General features: G+C 47.0%; 1 protein-coding gene across 2 annotated transcripts in view; it reads left to right on the forward strand.

The window, feature by feature from the left end:
• The window catches only part of CBL (Cbl proto-oncogene), a 154,903-nt gene that overhangs the window by 104,206 nt on the left and 27,933 nt on the right, over window positions 1–22,764 (forward strand). The window contains exon 13 of one of the 2 annotated variants that reach the window (XM_082274208.1): window positions 7,839–7,913. The exons of the other annotated variant lie outside the window; for it this stretch is intronic. Coding sequence (XP_082130334.1) covers window positions 7,839–7,913 — 75 coding nt within the window. The remainder of the gene's footprint in view (window positions 1–7,838; window positions 7,914–22,764) is intronic. 2 annotated transcript variants of the gene reach the window in all.

A 22,764-nucleotide genomic window follows, 5' to 3' on the forward strand; every position in this document is an offset into this window, starting at 1 on the left:
CCCAGCTTCCCATGGTTGCACTGACGGCGGTCCTGCAGTCCTTAGGGTCCCGGGTGGAGGTGGCGTTTGGGCAAAGGACCAGGAGGAAGCATCCCCCTGCCTTCTCCTGCTCAGTCTGTCTCATCTAATTCTGAGCCTGATGCGGCTTTGGTTGCGGGCCGTCCAGGGGGGCTTAATATCACACCCCCAGGTCTATCCGATAGGATGATTCCTCCATGGTCGCAGCAGCGAATTAAAAAGCTCTGGTAGATGCACTTATCACTGCAATGCGTGAGACTTTTACAAAATGGAGATGTAGCCACAGACGTGGCTGTGTCGGTTGGTACGCATAAGTCGCCTTGTTTTCCAAAGGTGTTTCCTTATGTGCCTTATTTTGACAGGTTTTCCTGTAAGGAATGGGAACAGACAAATTTACCCTTATGGTCCCCAAACGTTTTGCTGTACATAACCCTTTGGAGGAGTCACTTTTAAAAAAATGGACTAGTTCACCAGTGGTGGACCCTTCTGTTTTCAGGTTCAGTAAAGCAACCATGATCCCAATAGAGGAATCCCCATCCTTTAAGGCCCCAGCTGACAGGAATGCGGAGGCTGTGGCACGCAGCATATTTACTTTGTCTGGTTCGGCATTGCGACAAGGCATTGCCTTAGCCCTGGTGTCTCAGTTCCTAACTGAATAGGCCAAGCTTTTGCGCCAGGGACTGGGGAGTGAGCAGGTCCCTGCTGCGTATGTTGATTTAGCGGACCAGTTGGTAAATGGGCTGCAGTTTATTTGTGATGCAGCTTTGGCTACAGCTCCTGTGCTGTCCAAACTTTGTTTCAGTGGTGGTGATTAGGTGTGTGCTATGGCTTAAGAATTGGTCCGCAGACCAAGCCTCTAAGAAAGCTCTCCTTGATCTGCCCTTTCAAGGCGATCGCCTGTTTGGGGCTACTCTGAATGACATCAATAAGGGTATCACCGTGGGGAAGAGTACCTTCCTGTCACAATCAAGGAAAGGGAAGGAGCCTCGTTGCAGACTGGGGCCCTCCTACTCAGCCCATAAAAAATCCTTTTGTGCTTCTGGGATGGAGAATAAGGGAAATAGATCTTTTAAATCTTCCCCGGGAGATTCCAAGCAACCTTGGTCTGGTAAGCCTAGAGCTAGCTTCTGCGGACAAGCAGACAAGACCCCTTCATCATGAAGGTCTGCCCTTATCCAGTTTGGGGATGAGGGGGCATTTTCGTTAGTTTCTGGCCCTGTGGACTTATTTTGTGAGCGTCAAGGAGATCCACAAAATGGGGGGTGGGTTATATACCAAGCTGAGGATGGCCCATGGGTGTAGCCAGGTATTTTTTGTTATGCCTAGTCCTACTCCTGGAGGAGGCAATGTGGGCCCTCCCCTGGGGATAATGGGATTTGTGCCTCCCAAGATATCCCCCCTGGTCTGCCTGGTACCCGGTCTGTGTGTCCTTCCCTCTCCCTGTCCCTGTGGGTACTGTGTGTTTGGTGTGCTCTGGCCCTATGGGGGGGGGGGGCTGTGTGACATGGTACTTTGGGCTTGCTGGTCCCTGTTGTGGTTCCTGAGGCCTTCATGTGTCAGTAAAGAGACAGTACTCCGTTTTTTGCGATTTGCACTATGGAGTCCCAAACTGGCAAATCACCTTCAGACCCACTCTGTGCGACTCCTGGACAGTCCAGATCGCAGTCGCTGGCCTCGATTTCAGCTGCCCTGGAAAGCCTGGCGACAAAGGTTGATTTAGTCATGAAAAAGGTTGATGGCTGAAAACGGCTGCTGCCTTCTCCTTCGATGGAGGTGTCCTCTGATTCAGAGGCTGATGGGGTCGCCCCAGACGCCCCCCTACCTGAGGGGTCACTGTCCTCACAGTCAGATGGTGAAGAGGACCTGTCTTCTTCAGCTGTAGCGTGGAAGCGCGCCTTGATCAGGAAGCCCTGATTATTTCAGTGCGGAATACTTTAAAATTGGCTGATGAGCCCACGCCGGCAGGGGCGTGGTTGGCTTTTGGCTCCCAAAAGTCTCAGAAATCTGGCAAGGTTTTCCCTTGTCCCAACACCTTTCACGATATTGTGAATGACCAATGGTGGCGCGTTAAGCATGTGTTAGTGGTGCCTAAGTGCTTTAAACGCCGGTATCCTTTTGCTGAAAAGGTCTCTAACCGTTGGACGGTGCCACCTAAAGTGGACCATCCTGTTTCCAGATTGAACAAATCTACCGTTGTGCCTGTGGAGGATTCCCCAGTTTTTACAGATCCAGTGGACAGGCGGGTTAAATCCCTTTCCCGCCATGTGCTGGCGAGTTCCATTTTGAAACCGTTTTTTTGTCTGTGTTGGTTTCACAGATGGTGACGGAATGGATTAGGGGGGTTACGGGAGTCTTTGGACCCTGAGACTGTTCCTTTGGAACAGCTAGAACTGTTGGACCAGGTGATCCAGGCTCTGGTGTTCCTGTGTGATGCGTCTATGGATGCGGCTCCCCTGGTGGCCAGGCATTGTTTTAAGATGCATGGTTTGGTTGAAGAACTGGTCGGCTGACCAAGCTTCTAAAAAGGCCTTAGCTGATCTCCCCTTTCTGGGAGACATGTTATTTTGCGACTCATTGGATGAGTTGATCAAGGGACTGACTGGCGGGAAGAACACTCTTCTTTCTCAATCTTCCAAGGTTAAGAAACCCTGTCCTAAGTGGGGTCCTTCTTTCTGCTCACAAACGTTTTTTTCGTGCCTCCGGGGCGCAAGAGAACGGTAACCCATTCAGAACTTCTGGAGGTGCTTAAAAGCCCTGGGGCAGGACCACGGCCGGTCAGTCCGGTGCGGCAGACAGTCCTCAGCATGAAGGGGCACTCTCACCCGGCTAAGGGGTGGAAGGACGTCTGCGCTTTTTTCAGGAACCCTTGACTTCCTTCATTTAGGACGATTGGGTTTGTGAACTGGTTTGTTCTGGGTACAAGATCGAATTCCGGTCCCTGCCAGGGAACAGGTTCTTTCAGTCAAATCTTCACCTGTCTCCAGAGCGTTTGAAGGATCTGCAAGAGGCTGTGCAAGATCACCTGGCTCAAGGGGTGATTGTGCCGGTTCCCCAACAGGAACGCTCTAGAGGTTTCTATTCAAACCTGTTCACTGTGCCCAGAAAGGGAAAAGTGCATCCAGTCCTGGACTTTAAGGCTCTCAACCGCTTTGTGTGGGTGCAGAAGTTTTGAATGGAGTCCATTCGGTCGGTGGTGGCATCTTCGAATCGGGGATTTTATAGCTTCCATCGATCTCAAAGATGCGTATCTCCACGTCCCCATATTCGAGGGACACCAGCAATTCCTCCGCTTTGCGGTAGCGGAGGAGCACTTTCAATTTGTGGCGTTACCCTTTGGTCGCGCCCCTTTGCTGGCCTTGTTGCATCTCTATTGTAGGTTATCCGAATAATCTCCTGTTGGGAGCAGTTTCCCATTCCGATCTGCTGGACAACATCTCCATCACCATTAGGACCCTTAAGGATTTCGGGTGGATGATCAATGTTGCCAAATCTGCCCTGACTGTGCGGGTCACCTATTTGGGGCTGATAACTCGACTCTGCTCTGGTGAGGGTCTTCCCTTCCTTGGACACGCTTCAGAAGTTGCAAGGGGCAGTCAGGTTGCTGATGGAGGCCGATCAGTCCTCCTTGCGAGCTTGCATGAGGGCCCTGGGTCTGATGTTCTCGACCTTTGAAGCGGTCCCATTTGCTCAGTCTCACACAAGACAGCTCAGTCGTTTCTTCTTCCCTTTTGATCTGTGTTCAGAAGGCTGTTGGCGCTTCTATCTCCCCCTTAAGTCGGTTGGTGGTGAGTTCCTGGGGCGGTATATCTCCCTTTTTCTGCTATAACAGCTCTGCTGGGACCTGTAGTGCCATAGGTGCAGCAGTGGGAGGTTTTTCATCTCATTTTTACATTACTTTTGCTGGCTGTCCCCAGGCTACCATGGAGCACGTGTCACCACCTGACCTACTCTCAGAAGCTTCAGGACCTTCTGGGTCTGTCTGCTTTGGCGGCCATGACGGCGGTCCTGCAGTTATTGGTGACAAAAGTGGACATGGCTCTCCAAAAGAGACCTAGTAAAAAGCGTCCTCTGCCTTAACCTGCTTCCTCTGGTTCCTCAGAGTCTGAGGCTGATTCGGCCACCGCTGACGTGAGTCACCCCACAGGGTCTGCGCCCACGCACTTTGAGTGCTCTGACAGTGAGGATGATTCCTCTTCCACTACAGCTGCTCAAGAAAAGACGCTTGTGGAGGCACTGATTGTAATGCTGTGTCGGCCCAGCCAGTGCAATTTGGCACCCGCAGACCAAGGTGACTAAGGTGTTCCCCTTTCCTGCCTATTTTGACGAGATTGCCGCTAGTCAGTGGGGTTCCCCAAAACGCATGGTTGGGATACCTAAGCTTTTCACTAGGTTTCCATTTGAGGAGTCCCTCATAAAGAAACTGACAGTTCCACCGGTGGTGGACTTTTAAGCTTTCTAGGTTAAATAAAGTCATGTTGCTAACTGTGGAGTACGCTCCTTCCTTTAAAGACCCTGTAGATAGCAAGGCTGAATCTCTGGTCTATCTTTTTACAGTGGCAAGTTCAATCTTGAGGCCGTGTTTGCCATTTGCCATAACCTTGGTCTCCCAGACCTTAACTGAATGGGCAAAGCTTTTGTGTCAGGATTTGGAAGGGGTCGGCATCCTCTGGAGCTGGCAGACCAGTTGATACAGGGGCTACAGTATATTTGTATGCCTCCCTGAACGTGGCCCCTATAGGCTGCAGGGTGTCAGTAACAGCGGTGACTCTGCGCCACATGATCTGGTTGAAATGTTTGTCTGTGGACCAGGCCATCTAAAAAAGTGCCGATGGATCTCCCTTTCGTGGGGGACCGTTAGTTTGGAGTTTCCATGTAAAGAGTTCATAAAAGGTCTCAAGGGAGGCAAGAGCACCCTGCTCCCGCAGGTTACAAAGGGCAGAGAGCCTCGCCGCAAACGTGGTCCTGTTTTCTCGTCCACACGCGGTCTTTTCATCCCACAGGGTCGCAGGACAAGGGTTCTAAATCCTCTCGTACCTTCTCAGGAGGTTCCAAGAGACCCTGGGTTGGTAAGTCTAAAGTGGGCTCTGCTGGCCCTGCAGACAAGCCCTCCTCTGAGGGATGCCCTCACTCGTACATGGGGTGGGGGGGGCGTCTTCACTTCTTTCCAGAATGGGTCCACGAGTTGATCTGGTCCGGTTACAAGATCGTGTTTTGGTCCTTGCCCCCGGCAAGGTTCTTTCCTTCCAACCTGAGTCTGTACCCGGATTGGCTTCAGGGCCTTCTCGGGGCCACTCAGGATCTGCTGTCACAAGGAGTCATTGTACCAGTCCCAGAGTCGAAACGTTTTCAGGGGTTTTATTCAAACCTATTTACGGTTCCCAGGAAGGAGGGCAAGGTCTGTCCAATCTTGGACCTCAAAGCCCTGAAACCGCTTTGTGCAGGTTCAGAAATTCAGAATAGAGTTCATTCGCACGGTAGTGGCTTCCCTTCATCAAGGGGATTTTCTGGCCTCTATTGATATCAAGGACGCTTACCTCCATATTCCAATATATGTCGGGCATCAGCATTTTCTTCGCTTCCTGTAGGCGAGAAGTGCCGTCAATTCATGGCCTTACCCTTTGGTCTTGCCTCAGCTCCTCAGGTGTTTGCAAAAGTGTTGGCCCACATGTTAGCCTTACTCAGGCAGAGGGGGATCTTGGTACTGGGGTATCTGGACGATCTCCTTATGAGAGCAGAGTCTCCATCTGTCCTGAAGGAAGATCTGGACATCACAGTGCGAACTCTGAATTTTCTGATATCAGCTCTGACTCCATCCAACAAGCTGGACTACCTAGGTCTGACTCTGGATTCAGCCTCAGCCCGGGTCTTTGTTCCAGAAACAAAGCTGCTGAAATTACAGTAGGCGATTCGGCTTCTGTTTTCTAACTGCCGATAATCTCTCAGGACTTGCATGCAAGTGCTGGGCTTGATGGTCTCCACCTTCGAGGTGGTTCTATTTGCTCAGTTCCATACCAGACCTCTGCAAAAAGAGATTATGGCAAAATGGGACAAGAATCCACAGTCCCTGGACAATCTGATCTTGTTGAGCCCAGGTACGAGGGGGATCCCTAATTTGGTGGCTTCACTCCCCGGCACTTTGACAGGGTAAGTCCTTTCTTCCCCTGTACTGGACGGTGGTCTCAACGGACGCCAGCCTGTCCGGCTAGGGAGATGTCCTGGGCACATAATCAGCCAAAGGAGTCTGGTCTCGGGAGGAGTCCAGTCTGCCGATCAACATCCTGGAAATTCGGGCGATCATGCTTTGGCTGTCTCTGTGGACGGATCGTCTGCAGGGGTGTCTGGTAAGGATTCAATCGGACAATGCCACAGCCGTAGCATATGTCAATTATCAAAGTGCCCTAGCGGCCAAAGAAGTGGCCGGCATCCTGAGGTGAGCAGAACGATATGTTCCAGCCCTCTCTGCTGTGCATATTCCAGGGGTGGAAAATTGGCAGGCAGATTACCAGTTGGCAAGCCCTGAGTCCGGGTGAAAGGTCTCTCCACGGTGTTGTTTCAACAACTGTGTCCCCGGTGAGGGACTCCCCGAGCTTACAATCTAAGGTCCCTAACTCACATTCATACATAAACATTCCAGGGCCAATTTAGACCAGAGCCAGTTAACTTACCAGCATGTCTTTGGAAAGTGGGAGGAAACCAAATTACTCGGAGGAAACTCACACAGGGCACAGGGAGAACATACAAACTCCAGGCAGGTAGTGCCATGGTTGGGTCTTGAACCAGCGACCCTAATGCTGCTAGGAGGAAGTGCTAACCACTTAGCCACTTGCTGTGTTGCATGACAACCCCTCCCCCCCTCATTTTAACTGCTTTTAGGGATTAAGACTTTTTGTATCCATCAATGGATAGGAAAGAAAATAAGGTTTTTGTACTCACTGTTAAATTGTATTACTTGGTGTACATTGAGGAACCCACTCATCTGTCCATAAGTCTTGCCCTCCTGTGTTTGATCACGCTTTCTGTGCTGGTTTGCTACAAAACCTTTGCATGCCGGTAGTAGGAGGGATTGTCTTGGCTAGTTAGGTAAAGACCCTGTGTCACTCAATGGACTTCCAAGATAAAGATTTCACCGCAAATACAAAAATGATATTGTATTGCATTTTACCAGACCTTAAATGTAGGTGCATTTGTTTTCTTATTTCAGGCACAAAAATACCTGTTGCTCCTTCCAGAAATCTTGTGTCTTTGTAAATAAAGCCCTGTACACATGGAACAAATAGCGTGACGGTATCGGCTGGTTCAATCGAAACCAGCTGACATTCCGCCCATGTGTACGGCAGCCGGTCTGAGAGATGCCGGCATAATGTCTGGCTTCTGTTGAAAGGGCGAGACCAAAAATGGACTGCGGATCAGTGCTCTCAGCCAATGGCTGATGGTGACCAGTGTGTTCTGGTGGAAGGGCTGTCCCCCTGTCAGAACACAATAGCTCAGCGGGGAGATCTCTGTACTAATGTCAGATAGTTAGTATGGCGGCTCCTCTCAAGCGCTTCATTTATTTATTTTTTTCCATTCAGCCCGCTGGGTTAAATGAAAAATAGAAATTGCTAATGTGTACCAGGCTTTACTGTGCAGTGCACTGATATTTTAAACAATGTTATCAGCTTTCCCAGCTATCTTCTGGTAATTGCTTGTGATAACGACTCTAATGGAGCTGAGGAGAGGAAGGGTGTTTGTAGTCCAAGTCTAGAGAACAGCCCCTAGGGTGACAACGTTGCTCCTCCATAAATACAGTGCAGTTCATGACATTTGTCATCTTATGACAGGAAGTATAATTGTCAGGATCACCAAAAAATAAGAGAGGAAAAGGAATCTAATGCAGCCACCACATCTAAGGACTGGTAAGCTGCAGTATATTATATTTTTGTTGTGATTGTTGTGTTGAATCAGATAAATAGACCTTATATTGTTATATTTAAGATCATCAGCGCCTTTTTTACCACTCGTTTATCCTTTATTGTTATTTGACAATTAAAAGGGCAGCAGGTTTTTAGTATCTTTTTTAGAAAGGGGCCAGGCGCCTTCGCATTAAGTTTATTATATTTTTGTTGTTTTAGATACGCTTTATGTTCGCTTGGAAAAAAAAAACCTGACCACTCTGTCTATTGATATTCCTTTTATGTATAAGAATTGTTAGTGTATATGACGGTTTTCTATTTTCTTTATTTATTATGGTGGCATTACATATCATGGAAATCTTTCCCTAGGCTGCTTAAGTGCAAACTTAAAGGCTCGTACACACTATAAGAAAATCGGGCAAACATTTTCGTCCGAAGAATTTTCGTACGATTTTCATATAGTGTGTACAGAACTCTCTACAGACGATTTTAGAATTTTCGTATGACAAACTCCAAAATTTTTCTTGTACGGGGAAAAAACGTACGGTTTTCATGTAATGGGTACCGCTTTCGTATGATTTTTGTACAAGAAAAATCAGAAAAAAAGACTGTGCGTATCAGAAACAATAAACAACATAAAAAAGTCTTTGCCGTACGAGAATTTTCGTACAAATTTTCTTTTATCGGTTCCGATTTTCTGTGAAACAACGAGGAAAATCGGATTATTGTTCGCCCGATTTTCTTATGTACCCCACTTAAGGCTCTTGTATAACAATTGTAATTGTAAACAAGTACCAAACCTAGTTACTATGGGATGCACAAATGAATAAATAGCGTTCTACCTTCATGGACTGTGCCAAATCCTCCACTTGTGTCTTACATGCCTCTTGTCCCAATACTATAGAGACAGTGCTGCCAATTCAGAAAGTGGGTATGGCTAGGTGTGGTTAGATGCTACTTGCAAAGTTACAGGCTTGTATATCAGCAGTGGCAGTTTTAACAGCCACATCCCTGTGGCAATATTTTTTTTATCCCATGAGTGACAGTTTTTAATTCAGGAGCAGCATAGTTTCTACACTATTACCCTGCAGCTACATTAGGTGGGCTTTTACAGACAGGCTCAACAGGTATTGGTGGGACTTTACAGGGGAACTAAGAAAACTGTAGGTGTATACTCCTAATTATTGCTGCAGCATATTTTTATTTTTTTTAAATGGGAGGCCACAGTTCGAGTTTAACTAAAATGCAACATTTCACTTTGCAATACGGGACAGTATTTTACTATAGAGTGTTCTCTTCTGACCCTGCATTTGTGTTTAGTAAAAGAGGGCATCCAATGTCTACATATTGACCTCCAGCAGGCTATGTTTAATTATTCTCAAAGCAGGGAAGCTATGGAAATAGCTAAATGAAGCCTGAATATTTCAGGCTTTATTCAAGTCGATGCAGACCAACCTAGTGCCTGGTTAACGTGTACTAAATTATTCAAATCCATATTCTCTTTCAAGACACACAGTATTTCCCCGCCCAATCTATTTGTACTTGTGTAAAAAAACACCTTAAATCAGGAGTGTCCAACCTGTTTCCCAAGGGCTGCATGTGGCTCCAGGCGGCTATGAATGCAGTCCAACACAACATCGTAAACCTTCTTTAAAATGTTGATTTTTGTTTGGAATTTTTTGCAAAAATGGGTTTAAAAGGAGAAAGATTTGGCTTCTATAATTATACCACATACATATCATTGCAAAAAAAGAACCTTGTATGTCAGATTTTAATGGTACGAGAAAAGGACTAGCACAAAAATTGCAAAAATATGATTTGTTTATTACAAATATTAAAATGTGTTAAAACCACATAGGAACAAATCCCACATAGCCATTAAGCTATATGTAGTCATAACAACACATTTAGCTTTACTGAATTGTCCTAGAGGTTGATGCGTTTCACAACAATAAGCTTCTTCAGGACCTTACATGCCTTTGCAGCAAAGAAAATCACCCTAACTAAAAAAAAAAAAATGTAAATGTCAATGCATGGTAATCTCATACTTTTATAACATTATGTATTATAAGTTGTGCCATTTACAGAGTGCCTTGGGAATATAGCAAGGAGACAGTGATAGATGGCTGATGTCACGGTGGCTTGCGCAGTCAATTAGGCATAAGTTATAATGAGTAACTGGATAAATTATGATCCAACCTATTAGAGCTGCGCGATTAATCGTTAAAAAAAATAATGATCTCGATTCAGCCCCCCTCACGATCCTTATATGGCATTTCCACAATTCATACAGTGCAAACCCATTCTCTGCTCACTCTCAGCTGTCAAAAAAAAAAAAAAGAGAGCCCCTGGCATATGTCTATCAACATTGCTGAGCGCTAGGAGATAACTATAAACATGTTTTACAATGCATCATTTGGTTCTTTTAGATCAAAGGGATGAACTTCGGTCTGCAAATAAGGTTGGTTTAACCACTTAAAGACCCAGCCTTTTTTCTGACATTTGTTGTTTACATGTTAAATCAGTATTTTATGCTAGAAAATTACTTAGAACCCCTAAATATTATATATATTTTTTTAGCAGAGACCCCAGAGAATTAAATGGCGGTTGTTGTAATATTTTATGTCACACTGTATTTACTCAGCAGTCTTTCAAACGCAATTTTTTGGGGAAAAAATACACTTTAATGAATTTAAAAAAAAAAAAAAAAGTTAGCCCAATTTTTTGGCTAATGTAAAAGATGATGATACTCTGAGAATCATGATCTTTATTTTAATCAAAAAAATTGTGATTCTCATTTTATCCATAATCGTGAAGCTCTACAACCTATGTACGAAGACAACAGTCGCTAAATAGTATATAGAGCCCTCAAATTAAAAAAACTGATGACAAGTGGCATAGGACTGATTTTTATAAACCTTTCACTTGCTTGAAAGAAATCCTGCTAGTAGGAATAAGATGAAGCATAGGCCATATCAGAAAGCAGGTAATTATATTGGAAATTTGTGTAGATGCCCACCTCGAAGAAGAAAATAGCCTAAATTCAAAACCTATACCATCCAGTTCATAACATCTCAAAATAATCGAGAAACAGCATAGGTACCTTCCACATTACTTTGCTTTGTTTTCTTTCCTGCCAAGGCATGTAAGGTCCTGAAGAAGCTTATTGTGTAACGTGTCGACCTCTTGGACAGTTCAGCAAAGCTAAATGTATTATGAATACATATGGCCTAATGTCTATGTGGTATGTGTTCCTATGTGGTTTTAACCCATCATTTTAATATTTGTAATTATTAAGATGCATATTTTTATATTTGTTTGTGGCAGTTCTTTTCTTGTACCATTAAAGCCTGACATACAACATCTGAGGTTCTTTTTTGCAATAAAAATGGGTTTACACTTAGTGAAAACACATTCGCTTGAAGAAGCAGTTGACAGTGACTCTTTACTGGACTTTTAGGTTTTATCTTCCTAAATTAAAATATCTCACTCCTCACAATCACGCCTTATTCATGTCCTAAGTTTTCAGCAGCACCTATATTTGTGAGCAACTATTTTCAAGGATGAAGTACATGAAGGGCAAATTTAGAACCAAAATATCTAAAAAGCACCCTAAGAATTTTTGGAGAATAGTTACTACATCCATCCAACCACATACTAATGCGTTAGTTTATCAAAAACAGTGTCACCTATCGCAGTGGTTCTCAATTCCGGTCCTCGGGACCCACTAACAGGCCAGATTTTAAGTATTACCTTGGGGGATGCAGACTAGAATACTGCAATCACTGAGCAGCAAATGAGATCACCTGTGATGTAATTTAGTTATCTTGCAAACCTGGCCTGTTGGTGGGTCCCGAGGACCGGAGTTGAGAACCACTGACCTATCGCACTACTTATGTTACATGACTGACGGGCAGCCCAACTAGAGCCAGCTGTGCCTGCCCCCTTCCTTGCCTGGCACTCCATGGAGTGCTGCAGTGGCAGAGCGGGGGAGTAGTGACATCGCTCGGAGCATACTGAGAACTGAGTGATCAGCGGTCATGTAATTGCTCACTTCTCAGTATTAGAGCGGACATGCTACAGTTGCTGCATTACACCAGTGTTGTAGCATATTGGTTAGTATATATGCTTATATATATTTTTATTTTTTTTAAACCCTCAATATGATCAAAAGGCAGAGCATTGTTTACTGGTTTTTGTGTGCAGGCACATTGAAAACCATGGGCTACATGTACAGTCGATATAAAAAGTCTACACACCCTTGTTAAAATGTCAGGTTTCTGTGATGTAAAGAAAATTAGACAAATATAAATTATTTCAGAACTTTTCCCACCTCTAATGTGACCTATAAATTCTGCAACTCAGCTGAACAACAAACTGAAATCTTTTAGGTGCAAGGGAAGTAAAAAAAAAAAAAAAATATATATATATATATATATATATATATATATATATATATATATATATAGTTGCCTATTTTTGGACACCCTTAAACCATTACTTTGTTGAAACACCTTTTGATTTTATTACAGCTCTCAGTCTTTTTGGGTAGGAGTCTATCAGCATGGCACATCATGACTTGGCACTATCCGCCCACTCTAAATCTGTCAGATTGCCTTCAGCTTTCTAACAGAAGCCTGAAGTTTTGTGCCGATATTGACTGGTATTTGGAACTGTTCATAATTCCCTCTACTTTGACTAAGGCCCCTGTTCCAGCTGAAGAAAAACAGCTCAAAAGCATGATGCTGCCACCACCATGCTTCACTGTGGGTATGGTGTTCTTTTGATGTTGTGCAGTGTTGTTTTTGTGCCATACAAATTATGGCCAGAAAGTTCAACCTTGATTTCATCAGACCAAAACACATTTTCCCTAATGCAAAAAGTGGTCAACGCCTCCACCTATAACTGGTCTTAGCGGTAAGGAGCACTGCAATGGCGGACGCAGATCAAAAAATGAAGAGATTTCCAGTCACAACTTACCAACCAGCCAGCGACCAACCAAATTGACCTGTCTAATAGTATGCGTTAAAAACAGGGGTTTGGTTGCACACATTTGCAAATACATGCGTAAGCTGCAGGCCCCAACAAGGCACCCTGTGATCTGCAGTCCCTAACTCTACAATTTAACCACTTAAGCCCCGGAAGATTTTACCCCCATTCCGACCAGGGTTTTTTTGCGATTCGGCACTGCGTGACTTTAACGGACAATTGCACGGTCGTGCGACGCTGTACCTAAACTAATTTGACGTCCTTTTTTCTCTTACGTCCTCCGACAGTCGCCGCCTCCTCTAAGTCATCACTATTGGTATTGACTTCCTATCCGTAGGAATAGCTAGGCATATAGACTTAGTCAAAAGACAAAAGGCATTAGCATATACACACCCATGGGGGCTGTCCCACTGGTCAATACCCCCCCCTGCATCACCACTCCCAACTCAGTTTTACTTTGCCTAGCGTCGGGAATAGTCAGGCTTACCTTGTGCTGGGGCTTCGGTCTCAGCCTTCCTAATCTTTTATTTGATTTTCTTTGAAAATGTCAGTTTTTTCTCTTACTTTACTAGCTGTTTATTTTGTCAGCTCTAGTGTTAGTCTTCTCTTCGGATGAAGATGGATCATGCGGTGCTGGGATTCGGACTGACCGCCCTGGTTCTCCAGGGCACAGAGGGTCAGATGGACCCCCAGCCCGCCATCGAGCGTTCAGCTATGGTTCGCCCTGGCATTAAGAACGACCCATCCCTGTTCGCTGCAGGGATGCAGCCGTGAGGTGGCTACCTCACAGGACTCGTCTGCGGTGCTGCAGCGTCATGTCCCTGGCTCACGGCACTCCCTGTCAGAGAGGAAAGAGGTTTATCCGTGCATAGAGGCTCCCCCATGCCATCTGGTACAGGTAAGTACTTTCTGTGTGGGGCCTCTGTCTGGGGTGGCAGTCTGTGTTGCTGTGTGTCCCCATGTCTGTGCCTGTGTGACTCCCTGTGCGATCCCTGCGGGGTTCGCTTGTGCAGATCTGTATGTTTGCCGGGCGTCCCTTTCCCTGTGTCACCTTAGGTGCATTTTAGGGGTGCAGACGTTTGTGCCGCGACCGCAGCGGGGAAAGATTTGCACGGTCCGCCATCTTTACTGTGAGCACACGTGTATAGCTCCTCTGGGGCGATTATACATGTCATTTTGGCGCCATCCGCCGCCATTTTGTGGGCGGTGGAACTATCGGTCCGAACCGCATGTCGGCGGCCATTTTGGCGTAGCCTCCAATGCATTCCTATGGGGCAGCCATTTTCCCGGGGTCTGGCTTTACTCCAGCCCTCTCCAGCAGCATTCCATCACTGGTAGCAACGCTCTGCGGACTCTGTAGGTTATCACTCTGTTTTTCCTCTGTATATCGCTTCTGGCTCAGTTTCTTTTCTCCTTTGGGGGTCTTTCATCACTGTTGCAGTAGCGGTGGGCTGCGCACACCGCAGCGCTGTTAAAGGGGACAGTACATCTTTTTTGCACTGTAGTTGTTTTCGGATAACTTGAGCCATGGATTCTCAGGAAAGCAAGTTTCCTCCAGCTCTAGTGGGGGGTCCCAGTTCTCCTGTGGCCCCGCTCTAATTGCGGTGGCGAATAAGGAACTGCTGATATCTGAACGGGCTGCGAGTGGGAGTCCCAGATTGTCTCTCTCTTCTGATTCAGATGGGGATTTGGCTGCTGCTGCGAGCGTGCCCTTTTCAAGGTACCGCTCATCCTTGGACCCATTAGGATCTGAGGGGGAGGCTGAGATGGAAGGGGTTGATGCCCCCTCCCCGGGGTCGCCTGCAGAACGGGCGGCCATGGATGATTGATTGTGTCTGTTAAGGACACCTTACATTTAGAGGATGAGCCCTGTCCTCCGGGCGTTGTGTCCCCGTTTGGGACGCACAGGACCCGCAAGTCTGCGCAGGTTTTTCCCTGCCCAGAAGAATTCCATGACACTGTTAATGAACAGTGGCGCACGTTAAAACGTCCATTCCTGGTACCTAGTCGGTTTGGGTTGCTTTATCCTTTTGATCCGGCTACGGAATCACGATGGTGTGTGCCTCCACAGGTGGATCACGCTGTGGCCGTGCTGCACAAGGCTACCTTGGTTCCTACTGAGGATGCCCCAGTTTTCCGGGGTCCCACGGACCGGCGGTTGGAGTCCCTATCTCGCCATTCCTATACGGTGGCGGGTTCATTGCTCAAACCCGTTTTCGCGTCCGTTCTGGTGGCTCAGGCGGCTGCTGATTGGACTAGGATGCTTAAGCGCAATCTTGTGTCTGCTGGTGTTACACCTGCCCGGCTGAAATTGGTGGATCAAATCCACCAAGGAGTCATGTACTTGTGTGATGCAGCCTTGGCCGAGGCTCCCTTAGTGGCTCGCCTCTCTAGTGTCGCGGTGCTTCAACGGCGACTGATTTGGCTGAAGAGCTGGTCGGCCGACCAGTCCTCAAGGGAGACGGTTGCTAATTCTCCCTATGCTGGCTCTCGCCTTTTTTGGCGAGGCATTGGACACCCTGGTAACAGGCGTCACGGGGGGCATGTGCTCTATGATGCCCCAGAACCCAAAGACCAAGTCTTTTCGAGGCAGGCGGGGTTCTGCGTCTGGTTCTAATCGGGGGTCCTTTCGGGCCCATCCCAAGGGCAAGACCTTCCAGGCCCAGGGCACCCGGAAGAAGCCCTGGGCAGGTGAGCAGGAGTCTGGCAATGCCGGCTCGGCGGGTCAATCCGCCTCTACCTGAAGGGGCGCCCTCACCCATTTCAGGGGTGGGGGGACGTTTGCGCGGTTTCCTCCAACCTTGGCTGCTCCGGCTATCGGACAGGTGGGTCCAGGAAATCGTTTGATCGGGCTTCCAGATCGAATTCCTTTTCCGGTCGGCGGACAGATTCTTTCCCTCCAATCTTCATCTGCTTCTGGGGCGTCTGCAGGACTTGCTTCACGCGGTGCAGGACCTGCTTGCTCAGGGAGTGTTTGTCCCGGTAACTCATCTGGACAGCTTTTGGGGGTTTTTATGTTCGAATCTGTTCACTGTGCCCAGGAAGGAGGGCAAAGTGCGATCCATTCTGGACGTGCAAGCGCTGAACCGCTTCGGGCGTGTTCGGAAGTTTCGAATGGAGTCTCTCCATTCGGTTGTGGCCTCCTTGATTCCAGGAGAATTCCTGGCTTCGATAGATCGTACAGTTGCGTACCTGCACATCCCTATTTTCGTGGGTCATCAGCGGTACCTTCGGTTTGCTATCACAGAGGACCACTACCAGTTTGTGGCGTTACCTTTCGGTCTCGCTTTGGCACCCAGGGTGTTGGCACCGATCCTGGGCCTTCTGCGATCTGTCCTTCACGGTACAGACGCTCCAGGGGTTCGATTGGACCATCAATGTTCAGTACTCAGCGTTGTTTCCGTCGCTTCGCCTTCCCTATCTGGGAATGGTTCTGGACTCTGCTCAGGCAGAGGTGTTCTTGCCGGAGGACAAGCTCCGGACTTTGCGGGACGGACTCAGGTCCCTCAGGGACAATCCCTCCTCGTCACTCAGGACCTGCATGCGGGGCCTGGGGTTGATGGTGTCGGCCTTCGAGGCGATCCCCTTTGCTCAGTTCCACACGTGGGCTCTCCAGACGGAGATCCTGGCCAGGTGGCACAGACTTCCTCAGTCCTTGGATCTGGATGTCTCCCTGAGTCGCCAGACCAGATTGGCTCTTCTATGGTGGATCCAGTCCCCGTCGGTGGCGGAAGGCAAGTCCCTTCCGCCCGTTGGTGTGGACGGGGGTCACCACGGATGCCAGCCTGTCAGGCTGGGGTGGAGTCCTGGGCAACCTGTCTGCCCAGGGCACTTGGGCGGAGGAGGAATCCTCCCTCCCGATGTGCTGGAACTACGAGCGATAAAACTGTCTCTTCCAGTGGTCGGAGCGTCTCTAGGGCTTGCCTGTCCGCGTACAGACGGACAATGCTACCGCGGTGGCTTACATCAACCACCAGGGGGGCACCAAGAGTGCTCGTGCGGCCCGGGAAGTGTCTGATTTTCTGTCTTGGGCCGAGACTCATGTCCCGGCGATCTCGGCAGTTCACATTCCGGGTGTGACAAATTGGCGGTCAGACTATCTGGGCTGCCAGACCCTGGACCAGGGGGAATGGTCCCTACACCCGGAGGTCTTTCAGATGCTGTGTGCTAGGTGGGGATCCCCAGATGTGGATCTGTTCGCCTCTCGGCTAACTCAAAAGGTGGAAAGGTTCGCGGCAAGAACGCGCGGTCCATTGGCGGACGCCTTGGATGCGTTGGTGGCCCCTTGGCATCAGTATCGTCTGATTTACGCCTTTCCTCCGATTCAGTTACTATCCCGGTTCCTTCGCAGATTGGCCTCGGAACCGCACATGGTGATTCTGGTGGCACCGGACTGGCCACGCCGGTCCTGGTACGCTGACGTTGTTCACCTGGCAGTGGCACCTTCGTGGCGCCTGCCTCTGCGGGAAGCTCTCCTGTCTCAAGGTCCGATCTTCCATCCTGCTTTACAGTCGCTGGCTTTCGCGGCCTGGCTGTTGAGACCCAGGTCTTGAAGGACAAGGGTCTATCCCCTGAGGTTATCCCTACCCTGATCAAGGCTAGAAAATCCTCCTCTGGTAAGATCTATTACCGTACCTGGAAAGCCTATTTCACCTGGTGTGAGTCCAGGGGGTTCTCCCCTCGTTCTTACTCGGTGTCGAGAATCTTGGCTTTCCTCCAGTCTGGAGTGGATCAGCGCCTGGCGCTGGCCACGATAAAGGGCCAGGTGTCCGCACTGGCTGTCCTTTTCCAACGCCCTGTGGCGTCTCATTCCTTGGTGCGCACCCTCATTCAAGGTGTGCGACATTTGGCTCCTCCCAGGAAGGAGCTCTTACCTCCGTGGGACTTGAACTTGGTTCTGTCCGCGTTGCAGCGTGCTCCCTTTGAAAATATCAGGGAGATATCGGTACCTCTGCTGTCGAAAAAGGTTGCTTTTCTGGTGGCGATCACTTCAGCTTGCAGGGTGTCGGAGCTGGTGGCGTTGTCTTGCTGCTCTCCTTACTTGATAATTCACAAGGATAAGGTGGTTTTGCGACCACCCCCATCCTTTCTTCCCAAGGTGATCTCTGAATTTTACCTTAATGAGGACATTGTCCTGCCTTCGCTTTGTACGAAGCCTAAGCATCCAAAGGAGTTTGCTTTGCATTCCTTGGATGTTGTCAGGGCGATCAGGGTTTACCTGTCGTCTACGGCATCCTTTCGGAAGATGGATTCCCTCTTGTCCTTCCTGAGGGACCTCGGAAGGGCATGGCTGCGTCCGCAGCGACTATTGCCAAATGGATCAGACAGACCATTGAACAGGCTTACGCCTTGCAGGAACGGGTTCCGCCCTTCCCTGTTAGGGCGCACTCTACCAGGTCTTTGAGTACTTCCTGGGCCTATTGGCATCGGGCTTCGGTGGCCCAGGTGTGCAAGGCGGCGACTTGGTCGTCTGTGCACACTTTTTCCAAGTTCTACAAAGTAGACGTTCTGGCATCAGCTGATGCTTCTTTTGGCCGCAAAGTTCTCAGTGCGGCTGTGCCATGATGGACCCTTGAATTTTCTCTGGGTCCCTGGCTGTTGGCATTTGCTTTCCTGGGCTGTTGCTCCTGTTGAGCATTGTTTTTTGCTGTTGCCCAGTTGGTTGTTACGGTGCATGTAAGATTCCTTTCTCTGATGTGGGTACTGCGTTGCCTTTTCTACGGTTGCGTCTCCCACCCCTCATGTCTATACTGCTTTGGGACATCCCAATAGTGATGACTTAGAGGAGGCGGCGACTGTCGGAGGACGTAAGAGAAAACGGAATTTTTGTAAAATCTTACCTGTAAAATTCCTTTCTGAGTCCTCCGACAGTCGCCGCCCCCGCCCCTCTTTTGGGGTTCTTATTACCTATTGCTATGCTACCAAACTGAGTTGGAAGTGGTGATGCAGGGGGGGTATTGACCAGTGGGACAGCCCCGTGGGTGTGTATATGCTAATGCCTTTTGTCTTTTGACTAAGTCTATATGCCTAGCTATTCCTACGGATAGGAAGTCAATACCAATAGTGATGACTTAGAGGCAGCGACTGTCGGAGGACTCAGAGAAAGGAATTTTACAGGTAAGATTTTACAAAAATTCTGTTTTTCCCACAAACAGAGCTTTCTTTTGGTGGTATTTGATCACCTGTGCAATTTTTACTTTTTGCGCTATAAACAAAAAAAGAGCGTCAATTTTGCAAAAATAACAATATTTTTCACATTTTTTTATATGAAATTCCCCCCAAAAATGTAAAAATCTACATTTTTTAACATTTTCGGCCAATTTGTTTTATGCTACATATGTTTGGTAAAAAAAAATCGCAAAAAGCGTATTTTCATTGGTTTGCGCAAAAGTTATCGCGTTTACTAACAAAGGGAAAGATTTTTGTTGTTTTTTTTAACGCGTAATGGCGATCTGCGATATTTTTTTTTTTTTTTTGCGGTACTGCGACATTGCGGCGGACAGATCGGACCCTTGACTGACATTTTTGACACTTTTGGGGTTACCAGTGACATTTCTACAGTAATCAGTGCTATACATATGCACTGTTACTGTAAAATTACACTGGCAGTGAAGGGGTTAACTTTTTTGAGAGGGAGGGGTTATGTGTGTCCCTAGGGGCGTGATTCTAACTGTGATTGGCTGTGGCTTGAGGTGTATGAACAGTGATCAACGGTTCTACATAGTAGAACCGTCTGATCACCATTCATACACAGGGGAGAATGACAGGCGGCTTGTTTACATTAGCCGCCTGCCTTTCTCCCTCTGCACCGACGATCGTGAGTGACCGGCGGACGATCGGGTCCGCCGGTCACACGCGCGGGGGGTCCGTGACCGCGCGGGAGCGCGCCTCCGGCGGTGCGCAGTCGCTCCCGAGACCCTCACAGGCTAGCGACGTAGTACTACGTCGCTCTGCCTGTGAGGGGCTGACCGCCGCAGTAAATAGTCGTGCGGCGGTCGGCAAGAGATTAAAGAGTCTCTACAATGAGAGCACATGCATTTAATGGGATAGATGGAGGACAGATGACTAGAGGGAGCCCACCCCTCAAAGGCACAGGGTTACACTGAACACCCAGCACATCGCACGATGGCGGCAAAGGTGTCAGTGCGTTGCCTGGCTCAATATAGATATCAATAATGCAAAAAGTGGTCAACGCCTCCACCTATAACTGGTCTTAGTGGTAAGGAGCACTATAAGGGCGGATGCATTTTCCCACATGCTTTTGGGAGACTTCAGATCTGTTTTTGCAAAATTTAGCCGAGCTTGGATGTTTTTCTTCGTAAGAAAAGGCTTCTGTCGTGCCACTCTATCCCATAGCCCAGACATAAGGGAGATTGTTGTCCCATGTACCACACAGCCAGTACTTTTCTGATTTTCCTTGAGCTCCTTTAACGTTGCTGTAGACCTCTTGGCAGCCTCCCTGACCAGTTTTCTTCTGGCCTTTTCATCAATTTTGGAGGGACTTCCAGTTCTTTGTAATAAATAGCTCATATTCCCATCGCACACGTTCCTGGATATAGGCACATCTGTTATGGGTGCTCCACCGATCACCAGCTGGACACTGGATACATCACAGATAAGCATACATGTTCGCCAGCACACCATGGATTTTGCATAGCAGTCCAAAAAACTTTTTATTGCAAAAAGGATCACATCAGGATAAGTGCAATATTTCAGAGCCACGCATGACCCCTTTGTCACATACCTGATGAAGGGGTCCTGCGTGGCTCTGAAACGTTACACTTACCATGATGTAATGTGATCCTTTTGCAATAAAAAGTTTTTTGGACAGTTCTTGGTAATGTGTTGTGCCATATTTTCTCTACTTGATGATGAATGTCTTCACTGTGTTCCATGGTATAGCTAATGCTTTGGAAATTATTTTGTACCCTTCTCCTGACTGATACCTTTTAACAATGAGATCCCTCTGATGCTTTGGAAGCTCTCTGCGGACCATGGCTTTTGCTGTAGGATGTGACTAAGAAAATGTCAGGAAAGACCTACTAGAACAGCTAAAGTTTATTTGGGGTTAATCAGGGGCACTTTAAATGATGGCAGGTGTGTACTGACTCCTATTTTAACATGAGTTTGAATGCGATTGCTTAATTCTGAACACATTCTGAAGGTGTGCACACTTATGCAACCACATTATTTTAGTTTTTTATTTTTACTCTCCCCCCCCAAAAGCTTTCAGTTTGTTCAACTGAGTTGTACAGTTCTGAAATGATTTATCGTTGTCTCATTTTTTTACATCACAGAAACCTGACATTTTAACAGGGGTGTGTAGACTTTTTATATCCACTGTAGATCATTAAAAAAGAAAAAATCCTGCAAACTGAACATTTTCAGGCAGCAGCGTGCAAGAGGCCTTGCAGTTCTTAAGAGTAGCCTTTCTTGACACAAGCTGAACCCCTGAGAAAATTTTAGGTATTCTGGAATCACTTCTTCCCCTTAGCAATAAAAAGTATATCTATAGCTCATGGTACATTAGCATGATTCGTTATAGACCAACACAGTGCACTTAATCTGATAACACAAGCACAAATCGTTTTGAACCAAAAACCCAGACGGTGAACTTTGTAACTGAGGGCTAGATAGGGACTTTAATGGTATCGCATTTTACATATACCACGACATGTTTGTTTAAAAAAAAAATGGTATCGCATTTTACATATACCACGACATGTTTGTTTAAAAAAAATATACAAATGCTTTATTAAATTTTTACATATAAAAATTATATACACACTACAAATATCTTTAAAAAAAAAGGACGGTAATAAAGATAACAAGCATTAGAACTTCTCATTAATAATGCATTCTACCAGGTGGGCCATTGAGACACCTAAATCCATGCCCGACATGTTTCACTATACGCTTCTTCAGGGGCAGATATTAGTAGAGAAAGTCCTTTGTCATCTATAATACATTATGAAAGGCAATATTAGTCAATGTACATCAATATTTTAACATTCAGTGATTCCCTCCAGTGCACCATCCATACACCACATATTCCCGACAGGTGGTACAGGGCCTCAGAGTACTGGAGGAAAAAGTGAACCCAAAGACTAATTACTTTAATGAAAGCTAATTGGAGTCAGTGGTTTGCACACCTGGAGTCTGAATAATGAAATTAGTTTTCTTCGATAAGATGCTTAAACATTTTAAGGTTGCTGTTCATAAGCAGTATCAGCTGATATAAACCATGTCTCTCAAAAATGCTCTCTGAAGGCATAGGATCAAGAGTAGTTGATCTGCATTAGTCTGGGCAGGGATACAAAGCAATCTCAAAGTGTTAAGGCATCCATCAGTCAGCAGTTTAACAAATTGTGTGTAAATGGAGACCGTTTAGTACTGTGAGTACTGTTCCTAGAAGTAGGCTCCCAGCCAAGATGACACCCAAGGCACAATACAGAATCCTCAGTAAGGTAAAGAAGAACCCACGAGTAACAGCTAATGGCTTGAAGACCTCACTGGAACTGGCAAACATCCCTATTCATGGGTCAACCATGCGTAAGTCTTTTGAACAGGCATGGTGTCCATGGCAGAACACCACAGAGGAAGCTGCTGCGTTCCAAAAAAAATCTTGGCTGGTTTGCCAAAGAGCACCTTGGCACACCAGAAATGCTACCAGGAAAATGTTTTGTGGACTGATGAAACAAAAGTTGAATTGCTTGAGAGGAATTCACAGCACTATGATGCAAAAAGAGCACAGCTTAACACAGGGCTTGACAAATGTGCCTACTAACAACCAAGCTTTATTTTCAAAAAAATAACTGATACTAAATTTACACATAAAGACGACTAGAACCCCGCTCTCTATAGG

The sequence above is a fragment of the Pelophylax lessonae genome (genome assembly GCF_965119305.1).
Source record: "Pelophylax lessonae genome assembly, chromosome: 12".
Taxonomy (NCBI): Eukaryota; Metazoa; Chordata; class Amphibia; order Anura; family Ranidae; genus Pelophylax; species Pelophylax lessonae.